General features: G+C 48.5%; 1 protein-coding gene across 3 annotated transcripts in view; it reads right to left on the bottom strand.

Annotated features, from left to right (window-relative positions):
* Nucleotides 1-3,663: 3,663 nt before the first annotated feature.
* LOC146009362 (alpha-1-macroglobulin-like) overlaps nt 3,664-24,385 on the bottom strand; it is a 177,408-nt gene continuing 156,686 nt past the window's right edge. For all 3 annotated transcript variants that reach the window (XM_083149660.1, XM_083149659.1, XM_083149661.1), the window contains 6 exons: nt 21,939-22,060; nt 14,642-14,732; nt 12,447-12,515; nt 10,843-10,945; nt 6,688-6,737; nt 3,664-3,878 (listed from right to left, as the gene is read on the bottom strand). In XM_083149660.1, the coding sequence (XP_083005786.1) occupies nt 3,873-3,878; nt 6,688-6,737; nt 10,843-10,945; nt 12,447-12,515; nt 14,642-14,732; nt 21,939-22,060 (441 nt within the window). In that variant the 3' untranslated portion in view covers nt 3,664-3,872. The remainder of the gene's footprint in view (nt 3,879-6,687; nt 6,738-10,842; nt 10,946-12,446; nt 12,516-14,641; nt 14,733-21,938; nt 22,061-24,385) is intronic.

Here is a 24,385-nt window from a genome sequence, read left to right as displayed (position 1 = left end):
GCTCACCCTGCTGACTGACAATGACGTGCTGGTGGGGGAGTGGTCCAGGTTCCACGAGGATAATGCTTCGTGCCGGGACCCGGTTATAAGACACAAGACATTTAAAACAGTTATCCGTGGTTCCCTTCTTAAGAGAATAGCAAACATCAAGAGGGCCGGGCGGGAGGAGGAGATCAGGCTGGAGGGGGCATGCTCATTAAGGGGGTTATTCTAGTTCATTCTTTCTGACAAAATCCTTCTTAGATGGACAAAACCATGTGCACTGCGGGTGGGGCAGATGTAACTTGTGCAGAGAGAATTAGATTTGGGTGGGGTTTTTCTTCAAAGTGAGATCTATATTGCAGTGTAAAATCATGCAGTCAGTATTTTCGCTGCACAGAAACAAAAAAACTCACTCAAATCTAATTCTCTCTGCACATGTTACATCTGCCCCCCTGCAGTGCACATGGTTTTGTCCATCTAAGAAGGATTTTGTCAGAAAGAATGAACTAGAATAAACCCCTAAGTGAGGCTGCGTACTTGCGATCAGGCCTCCCTGAGGATAGATTGGGGTGGGATGTTGCGCGTAAACTGTGGACTGACCACCTACTCGACAAATCTAAACGTAAACTCCTCTTCTCGGCCCATACCAGGTACTCCCAGTCCGATGTAGGAGGTAGCTATTTGTCGTATCTCGCTCGGGATGAAAGATCCTCCTGCTCCATACAAAAAATATGTGACCAACAGGGGGGGGGGACACTACACCATGAAGATTGCACAAATCTTCCTGGCCTTCTACTCCTCACTGTACTCATCCCGGGCGACATACCTCATCTGTCCCAGCAATCTGTTGCCCTGCTGGAAGCTGACATCACCTCTGCTGAGATTGAGGCGGCCATAGCCTCCTTTCCTAATAAAAAAGCCCCTGGTAGTGATGGTATACCGATAGAGATATACAAAAAATATAAAGATTACTTTGTCCCTTATCTCCTTCAGCTGTATGACGACCTGGGAGGGGGGGGTGCCCTGCCCCCGTCCATGGCGGAGGCAATCATTGTCGTGATCCCTAAACCTGGGAAGGATCCTTCCCTCCCAGACTCTTATCGCCCCATATCTCTCCTCTCCACTGATGTAAAAATACTCGCTAAAATACTGGCGACCAGGCTTAACTCGGTAGTAACCTCAGTCATACATGAGGACCAGTCTGGCTTTATGCTGGGCCGCTCCACCATTCGAAACCTTAGGAGACTATTCTGCCATTTACAAGGGGGCAGCGCGGATTGGTCGGGGGCGGTGGTGGTGTCCCTGGACGCTGCCAAGGCCTTGGACTCGGTGGAGTGGGACTATCTCTGGGAGGTGATGCGCAGATTTGCCTTCAGTCCCAACTACATAAAATGGATGCGTCTGCTGTACTCCTCACCGGTGGCCCGCATTTCAGTCAATAGCTATGTGACAGAGGCGTTTCCACTGGGCAGGGGCACTAGGCAGGCCTGTCCACTATCACCGGCCCTATTTGCCCTTGCCATTGAACCCATGGCGATCATGCTACGTGACTCCCCGGTGGTCCGGGGCATTCCCCTGGGTGGACGAGAGGACGTTGTAGCACTATACGCGGATGACACCCTCCTTTTCCTAAACGATGCTGCGGCCTCCCTGCAAGAGATGCTACAGATAATACAATCATTTGGGATCTTTTCGGGTCTCCTGGTTAATTGGGGGAAATCCAGCATACTCCCCCTCTCCGGCGTGGTGCCGGATAGGTTGCCGACTGCCTCTCCACTTCAGTGGGTCCTCAAGTTTAAATACTTGGGGGTCTGGGTAACTCCTACTATCACAGATTTTGTAGGCCTCAATATCAATGCGGTCACCAAGGAACTTAAAAATGAAATACACTTATGGAAGAAACTCCCCCTGATAGTCATGGGCAGAATCAACCTCATCAAAATGTCTATTCTTCCTAAGTACCTATACCTACTTCAACACTCCCCGATCTATATACCCAAATATGTATTCATGGCCATCAACACGCTTATCTCCTCCTTTATATGGGCAAACAGGCCCCCTAGGATTGCAATCAAGACCCTCACTAAACCGAGAGTGGACGGGGGTTTGGGACTCCCTGATTTCAGGCTCTACTACCTTGCAGCCCAACTGGCACATATATCAGATTGGATAATGGGGAGATCCGGCCCTACCTTTGAGGGCTCCTTTGCCGAGTGTGTGGGGTCCCGCCTCCTCCCCCTTTAGTTTCTTCTCTCCTCTCCCTTTAAGCCTACTCTATCCGCTCTCTTTGAGCAGGCGCTACTTGTTTGGCGCCAATCCCACAAGATATGCGGTTGGGGTGGATGGGGAGACTCCCCTATGGTTCAATAGGTCGTACCCGGAGTTCAAACAGCTCTCCTCCGATGGTTTCTGGTTGAGGGCAGGCCTTACATCAGTTTCTCAGCTTTTCTCTATGGGCACAATTAAAACATTCCAACAAATTTCAGGGGAGCTCCAAATATCGAATAGATCCTTCTACCGCTATTTACAATGTAGGCCCAGGCTCAGTTCAGTGACTCCCCCCCCCCCCCCCTCTGCCTCTGACTCCCCAATTAAAACTCTCCTTCAATCCCTGGCCACCACAAAGCAAGTCTCCACCATTTATAAATGTATTATCAGCCGAATAGACACTAATAGCCTTGACCACCTTAAAGCTAAATGGGAGCTCAGCATTGGGGCACTCGATGGGGAACAGTGGGCCGAGGTCCTTGACTCGGTCAGACACGCCACCCCCTGCTTGAAATATCAGCAAGTATAATTTTATGTACTGCATAGAGCTTATAGATCTCCAGTCTCCATGCTGCGAGCGGGGCTCAGACCGGATGACGCCTGTCCCAGATGTGCGTCGCCTGGCGCTGACTTCTGGCACATGTTATGGTCCTGCTCACCGATTCTCGGGAGACGGTCTGGGTCGACATACTCATCACTGAGCCGTCTCTCCCCCCTTTTGACTCTAAATACTGTATGTTTGCTCTGGGACTTCAGGAATCTCACTCACCCCCAGTTTATAAATATGTCCTCTGCCTTACTGCCCTTGCTAAGGTGCTTATAGCCAGGAAATGGTTTGACGTGTCACACCCAAATGTTTACCACTGGAGGGCACTTGTTAATGAGGTTGTAGGCCACGAGAGGTTTACCTACAGGTCAAGGGGCTCGCTCGTCCCTTATGCTGCTAAATGGGATAGATGGACCTCCTCTAGGCTGGCCCTGCCCGCTGACCCCCCAGTATGAGCATCCAGCTCGCTGATCATCTACACGTGGAACCTCGCTGATGCCCGCCCCCTCCTCCCTCTGTGCTGCGGTCCGTGTCACAGCATCCCCATTTACCTCAATCCAATGAGAATGCCTCCTCCCTGGGATGCTGGATGACTATTACACTATACCTTGCTGTTATCTCAATGGGTCAATGTACTGCTTGCTTGCACAACTTTCTTTCTTATGTATATTTGTTTATTTTTCTCTATTTGTTGGCGGGTGGGGAGATGGTACTCAAAGTATGAGTACCGGGACAAGTTTATTAGGGGAAAAATATACATGATTGCTACATATGTGCATCTGTATTGCCACTAAACAATCTTCATCGTCGCTCATGGTCACTGAACTTTGACACAAAGAATACTCAGAGACAGTCTTTTTTTTAAATGTTTGCTCGTGTTTATTGCTCATTTTTACACTACTCGATCTATATTATCATTGACGATACTGCTTGTTAACTGTACAGATGTACATTCATTCTCATTTGCTTCAATAAAAATTTACCCAATTTAAAAAAAAAAATGTATTAGAGACTGTAATTAGATTTTATTTCATTTTCTTATTCATTCTTCTTTCATCTGCTGGTGTCCCCAGGGCTATTCCTGTGGAAAAAACACACAGAGAATTACTAACAGGCCATTACTGTCCTCCATGATGTCTGTGCAGCAGAGAGCCAGATGCAATAGAGTGTTAAGCCCTGTACACACAGAGTGATAATAGCCAATATCGCTGGATAAAACAAATCGCTGAGTGATCGTATCACTGGGTTCCCACCTTAATGATCGCTTAATTTGACTTTTCAGTGCTGACTTGTCAGTCAAAACTGAAAAATCACTGAGAAAAAATGCACACTGAGCAATATGGTCGCTGAGCGATAAGCCAAAATTGCTCAGCGACCATATTGCACCGTGTGTACACACCTGTACAGTGATGGAGGCATTTTAGCAAAACATATCCAAAGTCCAGGAACAGGCGGAGCAAGTAAAGCGCAACTGGGACCTGAAAACCTTCCAAAATCAAACACCTACACCGCCAGTTATTATCGGCAGAATAGAGGGTGGGAAGGAATGCAGGGCCGTACCTGTTAGGAGCCGGTGTCCCCCCCCCCCCCCCCACTGAATTGGACTGGTAAATTAGTATTCACCACCGCAAATAACGGCTAGTATTGGCCCCAGATAACGAGCAGGGCCCCCAGGGGAGAGTACTTGGTTGTTATTAGGACTATGGGCCTTATTTTGGTTCATTCTTTCTGACAAAATCCTTCTTAGATGGGCAAAACCATGTGCACTGCAGGTGGGGCAGATGTTACTTGTGCAGAGAGAATTAGATTTGGGTGGGGTTTTACTTCAAAGTGAGATCTATATTGCAGTGTAAAAATAAAGCAGTCAGTATTTTCCCTGCACAGAAACAAAATAACTCACCCAAATCTAATTCTCTCTGCACATGTTACATCTGCCCCCCCTGCAGTGCACATGGTTTTGTCCATCTAAGAAGGATTTTGTCAGAAAGAATGAACCAAAATAAGGCCCTATGTGATGTGGAACATAGAGGATGGGATCCTGCAATCCTCATTTTTACTGTAAAACATTTTATAATGAGAATAATTGTGAAGAAAGAATCCGGTAACCAGATAATCCCCAGGTGACAGATTCATTGTCTGGAATGAACATCACGCCTGCTGGTGGCTCTCTGTGCGTTCATAGGCGTGCGCAAGGGGGGTGCCGGGGGTGCACAGGCACCTCCTAATCATAGCTGAGGGCTGGGGCTTTCCAACGAGCCCAGCCCCGTGTCTCTAGCCCCCTGGGAACCGGAGATACTGCCAGGCAAAGCTGGAACGTTTTCCCTATAGGATAACATGGGACCCGCTAATTCCGACCCCCACCCAGTTCAATGGCTGCCAGTTCCCCCTTCGGCATCACTGAAGCTCGAGGTTGATTTCAGTCGAACCCAAATCGCTGGGCCTTCAATCTGATACCAGGCGGATCCATATGGATTATTTGATTCCAGGGATATTGAGGTTAAACCGTTTTTTTGTATGTGTGTGTATACTATGTGTGCGGGCGGGCATTTGCCCCTGGGCACTTGGGGTACAAGTGTCCCGTGCCCGCCACAGCCTCCTTCCCTTTTGAGCGGCTGACCAGATGCTGCCTGCCGCTGACAGGTAAAGTAGCTTCAGTGTGCGGCGTGCAGCATCCGGCCAGCGGCTCAAAAGGGAAGGAGGCTGCGGCTCCGGTGGGCATCTTATAAGAAGAGTGCACAGCGCTACCCGGAAGTGCGGATTCACGGGAGCGCTGGTGTGCAATGCGCACCCCCAGCAATGAGCATGAAACTCCCCTTGTCAACGAGCATTTAACCACCCCCTTCCCAGGGAGCATGTGACTCCTGACAAAGAACATTTCACATACCCCCCCCCATGGCATAATCTGTAATGGCCATCACAGTCTGAGGCGTAACGTGTAATGGGCATCATGGTGTGAGGCTTAACATGTAATGGGCATTACACGTACAACGTGTAATGGGCATTATGGAATGTGGTATACTATGTAATGGCTGTGTGATGTGTAATATGCATGTAAGTATGTGTTAATTTTTGGCGCGCGCCTTCGACGTGCACAATCCCTATTGTCCCTGTTTTAATAATATTTTTTTAAGCCCTAACATAATGTGTAATGGGCATTACGGTGTGTGGCATGTGTGATGGGAATTATTGTGCGTGACATTATGTCTAGTGTGTTTCATTATGTGTAATAATAGGAGATGATGAACACGCCCAGTAGATAGTGATGGACACGCCCCCTCCAATGGTGCACCCCCTAATAAAACGGGCTGCGCACGCCTATGTGTGCGTTCATATCTGTACTTTCACTCAATGAGATCATGTTTACAGTTACAATTTACAGTAGGGGCCGAATTTGGCCCCTCCACCGATGGTTCTGCACCTTTCGCCGAGGTGCTCGCAGCATGAGTGACGGACAGGGGGCGTTTCCCGGGGTGGACCCCCGGCATTTCATGGGCGTGCCCACAGAACTGGTTGGGGTGCCTATAGAAATGCTGGGCAGGCCCCATCGAACACAAGCGGTCCCCTGCCTGCCTGGGACAGCCACCCGGAAATCACACTCATACATGCAGCCGCCGAGTGACTGCTGGGCCACGGTGGCAACAGGAGGAGAAATCATTAGACCGGCCGCATGGTAATGGATGTGCTCGCATAGACATCCATTCACAGCCCTGCACTAGGAGGGCTTGGAGGGGAGGGGGTGCATTGGGCGGGGCGGCTAGAACCTGCTCACTAGGCTGCGGAAAGACGCAGCCTAGCGAGCTGGTCTACATAGGGCCCTTAGTTTGGTTGGTAAGTGAACGAGTCACAGACGTCATGAAGCAGGAAGAGAGCTGCAGCGGATCTCTCCTTACCTTGTTTGCGTTACAGGGGTAGCTGTACGAAGCCGCTGCAGATTCGTGCACTGTAGGGGGAGAGACAAAACATAGACTGAGAACAAATAACAATTGCCGATATGTTTTATTGAACACCACACCTGGCCCATAACTGATTACCAGCCCAGACGCTTAGTGGCAGATGTACTACTAAGCCTTGGAGAGATATACTGTAAAGTACCAGCCAATCAGCTCTAAGCCTTAAAAACATATACTGTACAGTACCAGCCAATCAGCTCTAAGCCTTGAAAACATATACTGTACAGTACCAGCCAATCAGCTCTAAGCCTTGGAGGGATATACTGTACAGTAACAGCCAATCAGCTCTAAGCGTTGGAGGGATATATTGTAAAGTACCAGCCAATCAGCTCTAAGCCTTGAAAACATATACTGTACAGTACCAGCCAATCAGCTCTAAGCCTTAGAGGGATATAGTGTAAAGTACCAGCCAATCAACTCTGAGCCTTGTAAACATATACTGTACAGTACCAGCCAATGAGCTCTAAGCCTTGGAAATATATACTGTACAGTACCAGACAGACAATCAGCTCTTTACTGTCATGTTACAATTAGCATTTAAAAAATGAACGTTAGTAGCTGAAGATGCAGATATGACTATGGCAGAAGAAGCTTACGCCGTGGCCTCACAATCAGCCCTATTGTCAGACGCCATGTTGGCAACTTATCAGCACACAAGTCCTGAGTCAGAGATGTTCGCTAAGGCTTTGCTGCAAATTTGTACGCAGCAGCTATTCCAGCGGCTGCATACAATGACACAACACCGGTAGCAGAACAGTCGATTATTGTTCTGAGTAACCTTATGGCCACGGAGCATGGTCAAAGTATGGAAGATGCCGAAGACATTGCAGCTGCATCACAGCAAGCTACCTGAGTACGGTCACCCCTGATGCTCCCCGTTTCTGCCATAAATGGTCCCTGAAAACAATAAAACAAACAAAAAAAAAAGAATACCGCTGGCACACGTACAGACCGCCAACCACCGCTCAACTGCTCAGAAGATCAGGTTTGTGTTCTTGTCTGAGCCGGGCCCGCAGCACAGACTTTGGTCTTCTTTTACAAATGGAGAATTTTTATTAAAAAGCCTCACAATAAAGGCCCCCATAAGGACACCAGGTGCAGGGATGATGTGGCGCATACTGTAGTATACACGCTAACTGAGCGGACTGTAATGACACCAGGTGCAGGGACGATGTGGCACATACTGTAGTATACCCCTAGCTGAGCGGACTGTAATGACACCAGGTGCAGGGACGATGTGGCACATACTGTAGTATACCCCTAGCTGAGCGAACTGTAATGACACCAGGTGCAGGGACGATGTGGCGCATACTGTAGTATACACGCTAACTGAACGGACTGTAAGGACACCAGGTGCAGGGACGATGTGGCGCATACTGTAGTATACCCGCTAGCTGAGCGGACTGTAAGGACACCGGGTGCAGGGACGATGTGGTGCATACTGTAGTATACCCGCTAACTGAGCGAACTGTAATGACACCAGGTGCAGGGACGATGTGGCGCATACTGTAGTATACCCGCTAACTGAGCGGACTGTAAGGACACCAGGTGCAGGGATGATGTGGCGCATACTGTAGTATACCCGCTAACTGAGCGGACTGTAAGGACACCGGGTGCAGGGACGATGTGGTGCATACTGTAGTATACCCGCTAACTGAACGGACTGTAAGGACACCAGGTGCAGGGACGATGTGGCGCATACTGTAGTATACACGCTAACTTTACGGACTGTAAGGACACCAGGTGCAGGGACGATGTGGCGCATACTGTAGTATACACGCTAACTTTACGGACTGTAAGGACACCAGGTGCAGGGACGATGTGGCACATACTGTAGTATACCCGCTAGCTGAGCGGACTATAAGGACACCAGGTGCAGGGACGATGTGGCGCATACTGCAGTATACACGCTAGCTGAGCGAACTGTAATGACACCAGGTGCAGGGACGATGTGGCGCATACTGTAGTATACACGCTAACTGAACGGACTGTAAGGACACCAGGTGCAGGGACGATGTGGCGCATACTGTAGTATACCCGCTAGCTGAGCGGACTGTAAGGACACCGGGTGCAGGGACGATGTGGTGCATACTGTAGTATACCCGCTAACTGAGCGAACTGTAATGACACCAGGTGCAGGGACGATGTGGCGCATACTGTAGTATACCCGCTAACTGAGCGGACTGTAAGGACACCAGGTGCAGGGATGATGTGGCGCATACTGTAGTATACCCGCTAACTGAGCGGACTGTAAGGACACCGGGTGCAGGGACGATGTGGTGCATACTGTAGTATACCCGCTAACTGAACGGACTGTAAGGACACCAGGTGCAGGGACGATGTGGCGCATACTGTAGTATACACGCTAACTTTACGGACTGTAAGGACACCAGGTGCAGGGACGATGTGGCGCATACTGTAGTATACACGCTAACTTTACGGACTGTAAGGACACCAGGTGCAGGGACGATGTGGCACATACTGTAGTATACCCGCTAGCTGAGCAGACTATAAGGACACCAGGTGCAGGGACGATGTGGCGCATACTGTAGTATACACGCTAACTGAGCGGACTGTAAGGACACCAGGTGCAGGGACGATGTGGTGCATACTGTAGTATACACGCTAACTGAACGGACTGTAAGGACACCAGGTGCAGGGACGATGTGGTGCATACTGTAGTATACACGCTAACTGAACGGACTGTAAGGACACCAGGTGCAGGGACGATGTGGCGCATACTGTAGTATACACGCTAACTTTACGGACTGTAAGGACACCAGGTGCAGGGACGATGTGGCGCATACTGTAGTATACACGCTAACTTTACGGACTGTAAGGACACCAGGTGCAGGGACGATGTGGCGCATACTGTAGTATACACGCTAACTTTACGGACTGTAAGGACACCAGGTGCAGGGACGATGTGGCGCATACTGTAGTATACACGCTAACTGAACGGACTGTAAGGACACCAGGTGCAGGGACGATGTGGCGCATACTGTAGTATACACGTTAACTGAGCGGACTGTAAGGACACCAGGTGCAGGGACGATGTGGCGCATACTGTAGTATACACGCTAACTTTACGGACTGTAAGGACACCAGGTGCAGGGACGATGTGGCGCATACTGTAGTATACACGCTAACTTTACGGACTGTAAGGACACCAGGTGCAGGGATGATGTGGCGCATACTGTAGTATACACGCTAACTTTACGGACTGTAAGGACACCAGGTGCAGGGACGATGTGGCGCATACTGTAGTATACACGCTAACTTTACGGACTGTAAGGACACCAGGTGCAGGGACGATGTGGCGCATACTGTAGTATACACGCTAACTGAACGGACTGTAAGGACACCAGGTGCAGGGACGATGTGGCGCATACTGTAGTATACACGCTAACTGAGCGGACTGTAAGGACACCAGGTGCAGGGACGATGTGGCACATACTGTAGTATACACGCTAACTTTACGGACTGTAAGGACACCAGGTGCAGGGACGATGTGGCGCATACTGTAGTATACACGCTAACTGAACGGACTGTAAGGACACCATGTGCAGGGACGATGTGGCGCATACTGTAGTATACCTGCAAGCTGAGCGGACTGTAAGGACACCAGGTGCAGGGACGATGTGGCACATACTTTAGTATAACCTCTAGCTGAGCAACTGTAAGGACACCAGGTGCAGGGACGATGTGGCACATACTGTAGTATACCCGCTAGCTGAGCGGACTGTAATGACACCAGGTGCAGGGACGATGTGGCACATAATGTAGTATACCCGCTAGCTGAGCGGACTGTAAGGACACCAGGTGCAGGGACGATGTGGCACATACTGTAGTATACCCGCTTGCTGAGCATACTGTAAGGACACCAGGTGCAGGGACGATGTGGCACATACTGTAGTATACCCGCTAGCTGAGCGGACTGTAAGGACACCAGGTGCAGGGACGATGTGGCGCATACTGTAGTATACCCGCTAGCTGAGCGGACTGTAAGGACACCGGGTGCAGGGACGATGACAAGTATAATACCACTATCCCTGCGCAGTCACAGACCCATAGCATTAGTCACAGCCATTTTACCGTCTTCCATGTCTTCTATAATGACAGAAGCATCCTGCAGGGTGTACGCTTGGCTGGTCACGTATGAGGGGATGATGATGCATTGTTCCACATCTTTGGACAACTGCATAGAGAAAGCCAGAATGTTACCCAGAGATGAGAGCAGGACAGACCATGGGGAGATCACAGAGAGATGAGTGCAGGAGAGACCATGGGGAGATCACAGAGAGATGAGTGCAGGAGAGACCATGGGGAGATCACAGAGAGATGAGTGCAGGAGAGACCATGGGGAGATCACAGAGAGATGAGTGCAGGAGAGACCATGGGGAGATCACAGAGAGATGAGAGCAGGACAGACCATGGGGAGATCACAGAGAGATAAGTGCAGGACAGACCATGGGGAGATCACAGAGAGATGAGTGCAGGAGAGACCATGGGGAGATCACAGAGAGATGAGTGCAGGAGAGACCATGGGGAGATCACAGAGAGATGAGAGCAGGAGAGACCATGGGGAGATCACAGAGAGGTGAGCAGGAGAGACCATGGGGAGATCACAGAGAGATGAGTGCAGGAGAGACCATGGGGAGATCACAGAGAGATGAGAGCAGGAGAGACCATGGGGAGATCACAGAGAGATGAGAGCAGGAGAGACCATGGGGAGATCACAGAGAGATGAGTGCAGGAGAGACCATGGGGAGATCACAGAGAGATGAGAGCAGGAGAGACCATGGGGAGATCACAGAGAGATGAGCAGGAGAGACCATGGGGAGATCACAGAGAGATGAGAGCAGGAGAGACCATGGGGAGATCACAGAGAGATAAGTGCAGGACAGACCATGGGGAGATCACAGAGAGAGGAGTGCAGGAGAGACCATGGGGAGATCACAGAGAGATGAGTGCAGGAGAGACCATGGGGAGATCACAGAGAGATGAGTGCAGGAGAGACCATGGGGAGATCACAGAGAGATGAGTGTAGGAGAGACCATGGGGAGATCACAGAGAGATGAGAGCAGGAGAGACCATGGGGAGATCACAGAGAGATGAGCAGGAGAGACCATGGGGAGATCACAGAGAGATGAGAGCAGGAGAGACCATGGGGAGATCACAGAGAGATGAGAGCAGGAGAGACCATGGGGAGATCACAGAGAGATGAGTGCAGGAGAGACCATGGGGAGATCACAGAGAGATGAGAGCAGGAGAGACCATGGGGAGATCACAGAGAGATGAGTGCAGGAGAGACCATGGGGAGATCACAGAGAGAGGAGTGCAGGAGAGACCATGGGGAGATCACAGAGAGATGAGTGCAGGAGAGACCATGGGGAGATCACAGAGAGATGAGTGTAGGAGAGACCATGGGGAGATCACAGAGAGATGAGTGTAGGAGAGACCATGGGGAGATCACAGAGAGATGAGTGTAGGAGAGACCATGGGGAGATCACAGAGAGATGAGTGTAGGAGAGACCATGGGGAGATCACAGAGAGATAAGTGCAAGAGAGACCATGGGGAGATCACAGAGAGATAAGTGCAGGACAGACCATGGGGAGATCACAGAGAGATGAGTGCAGGACAGACCATGGGGAGATCACAGAGAGATGAGCAGGAGGATGATATGTGAGCCACTCACCGGGTCTAGATTTATATACAGATGTTCTCCCTCTATTTTATACCCGCGGATTGTATTACTTTGTATCATCTAGAAAAAAACCATAAGAAAGGTTTATTTAGCTTTATCATTAACATTCTTTCATGTTACGCTGCACGTTTGCTGCAGTTCATCTTATTACAATATGGTGTCCAGTATATCCAGAATCGACATGCGCCCGCCACTCCGCCAGAGGGCGACAGAATGGGGCGCACCCGTACGAGACGCTCGCGTGCCTAATTCTGTCGGAAGCCCTGCGGCCAGCTGCCGTCGCTCCCTGTCTGTTTCCCTGAAGCGGAGACCAGCATGGAAGCACCCGTTCCCCACTCCCACCGCCTTGCTGATTTGGGACGTGCGCCATTGCTGCCCTCCACCAGCGCTCGCCAGATAGGGGGATCTGGCGATCGCTGTACGTACAAGCGCGCTTACAATTCTTATTGGTCCCATAGCTGTTATACACCACTTACCTGATAACATATTCATCATTACAGCGCCCCCTATCCAGTCTCTAAATATTCTATTACATACCTGGCCAACCTATGTCTCCACAGCTGTGGTGAAACTACAAGTCCCAGCATGCCTTGCCAGAATGATAAAACTGTGGCAAGGCATGCTGGGATGTGTAGTTTCACCACAGATTGGCCAGGTCTGGTCTGGTGGTTTATTCAAGTCTGTTATGCTCTACAATTGAGGTAATTCAGACCTGCTCGCTAGGCTGCATATATTGGCTGCTTACCGAGCAAGTAAACGCCTCCGCACCAAACACACGTCCCATCCCCCCAGCATACCCGCACTTCCATGCAAGTGGATGTGTAAGCTTACCCATCCCCTCGCATATGGCCTCACAGCAGTCGTATACACAGGGACTGCAACTATGCTCTGAGGCTGTCCCCATAGATAACCTTTCACCGGCAAATGTCCACGTCCCTCATGCAGCCTCCTTTCTATCAGTGATGAACAGGCCAGCAATTATGGCGGTAATTGCTGGCCTCCACTTTGTTCCTGTTGCCTTGTGTCCCTCACGCCGCCATCTCTCGATCTGTGATGGCCGGAACTTCATATCAGTCCAACCGCAGTGCTGTTGGAATTAACTGCTTCTCTGCACCTTTATTATTGTGGCGCAGTATCCGTGTATCCGGTGTAACGGTTGGGCCGGCCCTGCTTCTTCCCTGTTATAGATTCCTCTAATTGTCTCACCACAAGCCAGCCTCAGGACACTAAACCCATACCGGCCCGGGGGGGCATGAGGAACCCTGCCCACCAGGCCCAGCCCGCCACTGCCCACTGTGCAGTCACATACCTCCCAACTGTCCCGCTTTTTGCTGGAACATATATTTTTTAGGACGTTCCAGCATCCCGTCCGGGATTGGCAGGATCCTGTAGCGGGGGGGGGGGGGGGGGGGAGGAGTCCACACTGTCACTATTCTCCAGCCTGAGGGACTGGGAACCTAGCAGCACAGAGAGCCGCTTGCCATGCTCCCACAGCGGCAAAAATGGGGGTGTGACTTGCCTCATATCCCTAGGCCACGCCCAAGACATTTTTTGCCATGCGAGGGGTCCTACTTCGCATTGGGGCCAAGGGTAGGAGTTGTGCAGTGCACACATCTCCACACTTATTTTCTCTTTCACTTTTCCATCCCCCTGGCCAACATTGCTGGGTCACTGTATGATTATCAACTGGCCCACCAAGAGCCAATGCATTCCGATGGACCATTATGCAATAGGTAACATCTATCCTTGTGTATCAATGCTTTTACTTATAAATTGTTGGGCGAGGTCTTCCTACCGTTTTGACTGTCTGTAACTAACCAATGTTTCTAGATGTATAGCACAATGGAATTTGCTGCACTATATAAGAACCAGCTAATAAATACTGTAAGTAAATTAAATAATCGGCTAACACAGCCCCTTGGATTGACACGCCCATGACACTCCCATAACACCCCAGAATGCCCATCACTTTTTCACCACAATTCCGATACCAAGTGGTATCGGAATTGGACAAGTGTCCCGACTCCAACAGCATCTTTGTGAGCACACTCCATGCAATGCACGGTCCGCAGGAGATTTCAGAATTTGCCATGCTTCCGCAGATGCAAATAATCACCCACCTATAGTCAGGCCCAGGTTATTTCCCAGAAAACCCACAGAATGTGCCATCTTGTGCAGGCACCCACCTGGTACATCGAGTATTCATCAACCTGGCACCCAGTAAGTGATTTAAAGTCAATAATGAGAAAGTTGGTAGTAGTTCGAGATCCCGTGTAGCTGAAAAGAATTAGAATTGTGTGAGTTAAAAAAAATATATCTATAAATCTACAGAAAACTTAGTAGTAAGATCAGTGCACAAGACAACAAATATATATATACACCAATGACATACAAGGCAGACAAAATAAATGCATGTGATGGTTTGATATCCAAGGGTGCGGAGGGCACTGCTATATACTGGGAAAAAGTCAGAGGTTACACAAGAAGAGTGATACTGTATGTGACTCATTTGTAGATTGCAAGCTTGCGAGCAGGGCGCTCCTACCCAGGCCCGCCTAGAGGTAAGCTGAGCACCGGTGAAATTTTTAGGGGTGTGCCCCTTAGCTGCAAAACAGTGCAAGACCTCGAACAGTCGAGGAGGAAGTCTTATCCCCCCCATCCCACCCCCTGCTCAGCAGCACAACACACACCTACAGTATGTGCTGTGCTGACAGCATGAGCATCTCACAATGACAGCACAAGAGGTAGGGGGGAATCAGTCCAGGGCCCCCCGCCAGGCCCCTCAAGAAAGCCCGGGCCATTAGTACCCACTCCCCCTATCGGCACCTCTGCTCCTACCATTTTGACTGTCTGTAACTACCCAGTGTGTTTTATCCCTATATCCCTATGTCCAATTGCAAAGTGCTGTATAAGAGACGGTTAAGAAATAATAATAATTCCATTGAATAATTTTTAAGGCGTTCGCAGATAAAAGTCAGTCTATCAAATAAAAGGAAAGGAGAGGTTTGTCACTGTGCGGTGCATCAAGAAAAAAAAAATTTTATTCATAAAATGTAACTTTTATTAGTTAATATTTGTAAAAAAAAATGCGAAGTATAAAAACACACATACATACTGTCCATACATACATGGATGGAACAATCACAACACACATACTGTACATACATACATACATACATACATACATGGATGGAACAATCGCAACACACATGTAAATAAAATACTGTGTGGGTGCTTCAATGCACTAAGGGCCTTATTCAGATCTGATCGCAGTACAAATTTTTTTGAAAATGGGCAAAACCATGTTCACTGTAGGTGGGGCAGATGTAACATGTGCAGAGAGAGTTACAGTAGATTTGTGTGAATTATTTTGTTTCTGTGCAGGGTAAATACTGGCTGCATCATTTTTACACTGCAATTTAGATTTCAGTTTCAGCACACCCCCACCCAAATCTAACTCTCGCTATACATGTTACATCTGCAGTGCACATTGTTTTGCCCATTTTCCAAACACATTTGTACTAAGCTCAGATCTGAATAAGGCCCCAAGTTAGGCCTTGTGGTCTATTGGTCAGATTAGTTGCATCTTATTATTTTGTATGTGGAAATAACGATATTTTATAGCGGAATCAAAAACACGTGCAATAAGGTCTGGGAAAAATCCCTCATAGGGTTGTCACAAAATTACCAAATCAATGGTATGTTTGGCTGTGATATTTTACTCAGCTAGTGAGAAGTAACTGTTTCGCTCAATTCAATTAATATATATTGTAACAGTATTCTGTAACATATGTTGCAACATAGAGGCTCTGGGGATTGTGCTGTGTGTATAATCCCACTATATGGGAGGACTTTGAGGTCTATATTATTATATGCAGCAAAAAAGGAGTTTATTACAATCTCATACTGAATGATTTGTGCATCTGTGTGCTTTTCCTATGTGATTAATATTGGGGGTTATTCTGATTCACTCGGAAAGGGACAATCGCTCTCTAATGGACAAAACCATATGCACTGCAGGTGGGGAAGATGTAACATGTGCAGAGAGAGTTCGATGTGGGTGTTTTATTGTTTATGTGCAGGGCAAATACTGGCTGCTTTATTTTTACACTGCAATATAGATATCAGTTTGAAGTACACTCCCTACCCAAATCTAACTCTCTCTGCACATGTTACATCAGCCCCACCTGCAGTGCATATGCTTTTGTCCATTAAAGGGGGATTGTGCCTTTCCGAGTGAATCACATTAACCCCCATTGTGTAAATCATACCGTAATATACCAGTTCACCTCTCCGTGCAGTGGACTTTAAATTAACGTCTCGGTTGCAGAAGGTATGCGTGTTCTTAGCCCCTGAGTATATATAGCAGTGTGGGTTTTATTTGTAAAGGCCCCCATACACCTGAAAGACATTGCACCCAATAATTCAATCTCAATGGATTGCAAGATGGATTGTATGCAGATTTGTGTGCACACAATCATACATTGCCGGCCCTGGGAGTTGGAGGATTGGTCCTCTGGAGGATCAGTTGGTACTGGAAGCAGATTGCATGTGCTTTTAAGTACATGCAATCTGTCTTTAGATGGCTCATACAACCAGAGTCATGTGACACTCCCTCCCTGACTAGCAGAGAAGAGAGGTGCAGCTTCCGGGCGGCCCGTGGCAGTGAAGACGCTGGGAGCCGCAGATGTTTCCAAGCGGCAGACGGGCGGGCGGCTGGAGAGAGCGGTGGACGTCCTTTTGCACAATTCTGTCACTACTCTGAATGCAGTTCTCAGAGGATTGCTGCATTCAGGCTATTTAATAATGGAATAACACAGCAGATGTGAGCAGGGGCGAATTTAGGTGTCAGGCCGCCCCTAGGCACAACATTTTTGGCCGTCCCCCTCATTTTTTTTTTCGCAGTCTGGACTGCCACTGCCCACTGGATGGACCCGGAGGGAGGGAGACCAGGAGGGGGAGGATTACCTTCATTGTCAACGCACTGCCAGGGACGGGCACGCCGTTTGGCTCCGCAGCTGTCCCCGCCCATTCTATAAACAGCAGCCAATAGGCTGTGTGTATAGAATAGTCAATGGGCGGAGGGCAGCCGTGAGCCTGAGCCAGTGAGCAGCGGATCCTCCCGGGCACACCGCGAGACCGACTGTGATTTCATGTTCATGGCTAGCGAGCAGGCAGCGTCAAGTGACAAGCGGCAGCGTCATTTGCCACTGCCCGCTCGGCAATGCTGCTGCTGCCTGGCCAGGACTGGACTGGTGCAAAATTTTGAAAGGGGCCCCCCAGCACTCCGCCAGAATGAAGGGGGGGGGGAGGCTATGGAATTAGAATAGTAAATGGGGAGGGATATGACAGTAGAAGGCAGGACCGGACAGGTTGGGTAATGGTTAAGGTCTGATTAGGTAGCTGATCGGAGAGCTAAGGGGGGCATGGTGACAGACACTGGGATGGGGACAGTGGATAGTTGGTTATATTAGGGGCACTGGACTGGGGGCGGCGGATGGTTGGTTAGATGGGGGCACTAAGCTGGGGATGGTTGGTTAGATGGGGGGCATTGGGCTGGATATGGGATGGGTGGTGAAATGGGGGGCAATAGGCTGGAGACGGAGCATGTTTGGTTAGATGGGGGCACTGGGATGGGGATGGTTGGTTACATGGGGGTACTAGGCTGGATGCAGGGCATGGTTGGTTAGATGGGGCACTGGGCTGGAGGACGGTTGGTTAGATGGAAGCACTGACCTGGGGATCACTTGTGTGTCCAGTCCCACGCACAATGCAGCTCCTCAGCTCCTGCTTTTATCCCCTCCATGATGCACGCTGGGGGAGGGGGGAAGCCACTGAGTCATCCCTCCTTGCTGGGTCTGATGATAAGCGCCGCCGGTGGGGCTGGGTCTGGGGAAGCCGCCATTATCTGCGCCGGGATTCATGTTCAGTGACAGGGAGCCGACAATTCGTTACCCCTCCTCCCCGCTGGTTCTGAGTATCAGCGCTGCAGTCGGCGGCCCCGATTTGAGTCCGGCGCCGAAGGGGGGGAGCCACTATGCTCAGTGCGGGGATTTGTGGATGGGGGACCCGGGAGCCAGGTAATTTCCCCCCGCTGGATCTCTCAAGGGGACGGGGGTCGGCGGGAGCCGCCGAGGACAGTTCCCACTGCTTGCCCCTTAAGATCAGCGCTAAAGCTAATGCGCTGCTGGCGGTGCCGGGGGTCTCCCGTATATATGCGGTAGGAATGAGGAGACCACAGCCTCTGCAGAGGGTGCAGTGGGATTTCCTCACAGGCAGCCTGCCGTGCCGCCCATAATAGGTGCCGCCCCTAGGCCCGTGCTTCACGGGCCTAGTCACAAATCCGGCCCTGGATGTGAGCAGATAGGTAGTTGCTGGCAACCTGTAAATTAAAAAAAATAAACAAAAAAAAATGGATTTTTGGTACTCGCATCCTTTTGGACACAATCATGATTGTAAGACCGGTCTTTCTGATGTATGGCCACCTTATGTCTGACAGAATAAATTGGATAAAAATCTAGCAGCAAGTGTCCTTATAGGGAGACACAGTGATGGGATGTCAGTGTGTGTCCGTATGCAGCAGTGTTTAGCAAGACTGTCTGCATGGATCACATAGACTAGTCAGTGACTCACAGGTTAATGGGACTGCAGTTCTGAGGTAATAATTTCCTAACAGTGATTTATACAGCGAGCATGTCCAGTGCCTGTCCCAGCAGACACAGCACTGAACTGTAAGTTTGAATTTATGTGCCACTGCGTATGGCAGTGCTGTCCCATAGATTTATTCAGATATTCCCACATTAATCAGACTGCAGTTCTGAAGTAATGTATACGGACAGTGATTTATAGAGTAAACTTGTCCAGTGCGTGTCCTTGTAGGGAGACACAGTTCTGAATCGTCAGTTTCAATATACGTGCAGCCGCATATAGCAATGCTGTCACCTATATTATTAAGTAATTCACAGGTTAATCAGACTGCTGTACTGGAGTGATGTATTCTGACACGGAGGGAGTGCAAGTGAAGCGTCCGCACGCGCTTCGCATATAACGCTTCTTCAGGGCAACCATCTAGACTGACTTTTATCTTGGCCGGAGATGGCCGAATTAGGAGTGGCTTCTGATGTCATGTGACATCAGCCCCTCATCCCATGCAGGCATTGACACACCACCAGCATTTTTATGTGGATGCGCATAAAACTCTTGGGATTCCCCTGCTGCTGCCACATCCCATACCTACTGAGCCCTGAGGGTCAAAAAATTAAAGAACAGGTATGAGAATTTAGATCAGCATACAAGGTGGATATCTGCTTTCTTGTACCCAAGTTAACAAGCAAATCTATAACTGGTGAACTGGAAATGGGCAGAAGTAATGTCCCAAACTGCACACGTACTGCATGGCCTAGCTGTAAGCAACAATATTTTATATTTGAAATATCATATTCCTCGCTTATTTGCTGAATGATTTAAAAGCAATACACTCACACAGTTGTGCGCTCAGTGGGGAGCACTCCCCCCCCCCCCCCAAACAAAAAAAAAACACCACTGAAGGGGATAAAGGTTTCAAGTTTAAGAAAAGGGTCCAGGCATTAGGCATTACATGAATCAAAATCATTCCTCTCCTTAGTTAACTCAGAGCCATCACCCATAAGGGTCAGCTAAAAAGGATACAGGGCTATTATTTATTTATTTTATATACAGTTCCTTATATAGCGCAGCAGATTCCTTTGCGCTTTACAATTGGAAACAAGAGCGATTAAACAAACTTGGTAGATACAAACAGACATGGAAGTAGGAGGGCCCTGCTCGCAATCTCACAATCTATAGATAGTGTTAAAACAGGGAGTGATGAACAACCAGCCAATCAGCTCCTAACAAGCACTTTTCAAACCCAGCCTGTAACGTGACATGTTGGAGCTGATTGGCTGGTTGTTTATAACTCCTTACCACTTTTTGAAGCTTGATACATTTGGCCTTAAGTCGGGCCCCCTGTGCCAGGAGGGCATCAAGAATCACCAGCATAGGAGAATGATCAGAAATACCCCTTGTACTGTAAGTGTGGAACATCCTTAACCTTAGAGGTTAGGCCACAAAAGATTAATGTCAGGTCAAATCTGGAGAAAGTATGGACGCTGGTCGAGTGACAGGAGTATTGCAGTCAATACTGTCAATTAGCTCAATTTCAGCTATTAGCTTTACAAGAGGTGTAGGGGACGAGGGCAGTGCCGTCAACTGCAGGGGGAGTTGGTACTTTTTGCCCAAGCCTGGGTCTAATGGAGGGGCCCGGGGGCCCGCTCACCCCTCGCCCTCTGCAGAGAGCCCAGCAGTGGGAGTACAGATGACAGGCTGCCTCTGCAGAACCGCCTCTCTCCTTCGCTCTGCTGCATGTGCTGAGCTGGGAAGAAACGCAGCGGCAGCAGCCTGTCCTCTCTCTGCCTAAGCAAGTGTCCCACCCTCCCGATGGTGGGCTGCAGGCAAACAGCCCGCAACCCCTGCAATTTTTTTTTTAAAACAGGGGTGTGGCCAAGCCCCCTATTGTTGGACACACCTTCTACCATTGACCATGCCCCCTTTTTTTACCGGGGGCCCGGCGGGCACTTTCAGCGGCCCTGGACAAGGGAGTTGAGAGCCTATATTTGGGATCTCATTCTGTCCAGTAACCAACCCATAACATTGTTAAAGTCACCTATACACAGCGTTGGTGCAGAAGGGGAGAGGACAAAATGAACATTGTGCCTTAGCACCTCATTGTTTGTCACACGGTGGAGGAACATATACATAGTACATATAATACATATACATATAATAATATGCATAAGAATATGATTAACATATGCCCTAAGGAAATATATCTTCCATATTGGACAATTTAACTGTGCACAATTGAATGATACATTGAACCCGCCCTTGGTATGTATCTCAAAGGCATATGGGGCCAAATGTAATAGGGTGAGAGTTTCAGAAAGTGAGAGATTTGGTAAGAAAGCTCCAGGTTTTTTTAAAGCGGCAATCATTTACACAGCAAAACCAGTGTGATTTTGCAGTGTAAATGATTGCCACTTTAAAATAAACCTGGAGATTTCTCACCAAATCTCTCACTTTCTGAATCTCTCATCCTATTACATTTCACCCACAATGTCTGCTTTATATTTGATGGTTATTACAGTACAGCGAATTTCAATCTTGTTCTGTATTTGGTGTGAGCCCAGAAATCCTTCTTACCAGGGGAAGCTCCAGTGGGAGGTGGGGGGGTATTGGGGCGCGGGGGCTGCAGCACAGTTCAGAATACATGGGGAGACACAGCATCTGCCACCAACTGCCATTGCCACTGCCTCACTGGCAGTGGGTGGGGCTTCCCTATTCATATTTTGAACTGCGCTGCAGCCTCGCCTCTGGAGCTGCTACTGTTTGTAACTGATACTTCTCCATACTTCAATAATTACCAACTACTGCATACAGTACATGGACAAACATTTATGCTGTTACCTGGCACAGATTGAGGTGTTAAAGGTGAGAGCCACTCCATCTATACAGTTACCCTGTGTTGTCACTGTCAGCGAGAAGAACTCATCGTCCTTGCCAATCATTGTGTTGTAAGTACTGGATATCTGCAGAGAGAAAGGACTGCCCAGTGATCTGATACTTGTTAGCATCTATTGTATTCAGTAATCTGCCTCACATGTAATGAACAGAGAAGAGTAAAACATTTCCAGAAGTATAATGAACATTTCCAAAAGTTACCACAAATAGGGGGAAATTTACTAAATCTTCTAAAAATGAAAATAGGTGATATTGCCCATAGCAACCAATCAGATGCAGTCTATAATTTCTCTATTGCATCCTAGAAAGTGGGCAACATCATTTCTTTACATCTTTAAAAGCTTTACCACTTTTAGCCCATAGTGTTTCATGGACACCAATTGGGGAAATGTACTAAGTTGGGAGGTTCCATTTCTCATGGTATGTTGCTATCGGCAACCAATCAGAACCTACTTCTTATTTATTTAGCGCCTTCTAGAAGTTAATAGATAGTATCTGATTGGTTGCCTATAGCAACATCCCATGTCATATAGAACTTAGTAAATATCCCCCGAATAAGTTTTTGTAAGTCCCATTTAAAGAAAAGTTTAGCAAATCAAAAATAAAGTTGTCATTTTTTGCCTGTTTTGACCTGTTTTGCCAGTATTGATCCTGCACAGAAACAAACAAAAAAACCTCCCCCAAATCCAACTCTCTCTGCACACCTGCAGTGCAGCATGGTTTAGTCCATGGGTCTTCAAACTGCGGCCCTCCAGATGTTGTGAAACTACAAATCCCAGCATGCCTTGCCACCGTTTTGCTATAAGGGAGTGTTAAAACTGTGGCAAGGCATGCTGGGATTTGTAGTTTCACAACATCTGGAGGGCTGCAGTTTGAAGACCCATGTCTATCTGCAAAAATTGCAGCCGTACTAACAGAACTAAATCAGGCCCTAAGTGTAAAGGGGCATAGGTGCCGATTTATGTTTTTGCTGGTGGGTGCTCAAGCCAAAAATATAGAGGAGTGGCTTCATGGGGAAAGGGTGTGGCCACAAAACAATACCAATTTATATTATGGAGCACAGTTGTCTCCAATATTCAAGTTACTGCAACAGAGTTCCACATACATAAATGCCCCCACAGTGCAGGTACATAAATGCCCCCACAGTGCAGGTACATAAATGCCCCCACAGTGCAGTTACATAAATGCTCCCACAGTGCAGGTACATAAATGCCCCCACAGTGCACGTACGTAAATGCCCCCACAGTGCAGGTACGTAAATGCCACCACAGTGAGGGTACATAAATGCCCCCACAGTGCAAGTACATAAATGCCCCCACAGTGCAGGTACATAATTGCCCCCACAGTGCAGGTACATAAATGCCCCCACAGTGCAGGTACATAAATGCCCCCACAGTGCAGGTACATAAATGCCCCCACAGTGCAGGTACATAAATGCCCCCACAGTGCAGGTACATAAATGCCCCCACAGTGCAGTTACATAAATGCTCCCACAGTGCAGGTACATAAATGCCCCAACAGTGCACGTACGTAAATGCCCCCACAGTGCAGGTACATAAATGCCACCACAGTGAGGGTACATAAATGCCCCCACAGCGCAGGTACATAAATGCCACCACAGTGAGGGTACATAAATGCCCCCACAGTGCAAGTACATAAATGCCCCCACAGTGCCGATATACACTCTTCCCGGCATACTGTTTCCCAGGTGGCGGGTCCGGCGATCTCGATCAGTATCTCTCATTCTGTACACACAGAGAGATTTGCAGTCACCTGCTAAGCAATTTGACCAGATTTTGACGGCATGCACTGACTTAGGGGGTTATTCTAGTCCATTCTTTCTGACAAAATCCTTCTTAGATGGACAAAACCATGTGCACTGTGGGTGGGGCAGATGTAACTTGTGCAGAGAGAATTAGATTTGGGTGGGGTTTTTCTTCAAAGTGAGATCTATATTGAAGTGTAAAATCATGCAGTCAGTATTTTCTCTGCACAGAAACAAAATAACTCACCCAAATCTAATTCTCTCTGCACATGTTACATCTGCCCCCCCTGCAGTGCACATGGTTTTGTCCATCTAAGAAGGATTTTGTCAGAAAGAATGAACTAGAATAAACCCCTTAGTTAGGAGGAGATAATTAATCTCTCGGGGCATACACACGGAGAGATCTGTGCTTACTTTCTAAGCAATCTAGTCAGATTGCTTAGAAAATAGCACAATATCACTCCATGTGTATGTCCCTTCATTTCTGACAGGGTAAAAATCCCGAATGGGTCAAAATCCCGACAAGGACAAAATCTCGACAAGGACAAAATCCCGACATTTAAAATCCTGACAAGGTCAAAATCCTGACAGGGTAAAAATCCCGAATGGGTCAAAATCCCGACAAAAA

Source organism: Crinia signifera, chromosome 6 (genome assembly GCF_055691185.1).
Source record: "Crinia signifera chromosome 6, ASM5569118v1, whole genome shotgun sequence".
Taxonomy (NCBI): domain Eukaryota; kingdom Metazoa; phylum Chordata; class Amphibia; order Anura; family Myobatrachidae; genus Crinia; species Crinia signifera.
This window is presented reverse-complemented; position numbering and strand designations above follow the sequence as displayed.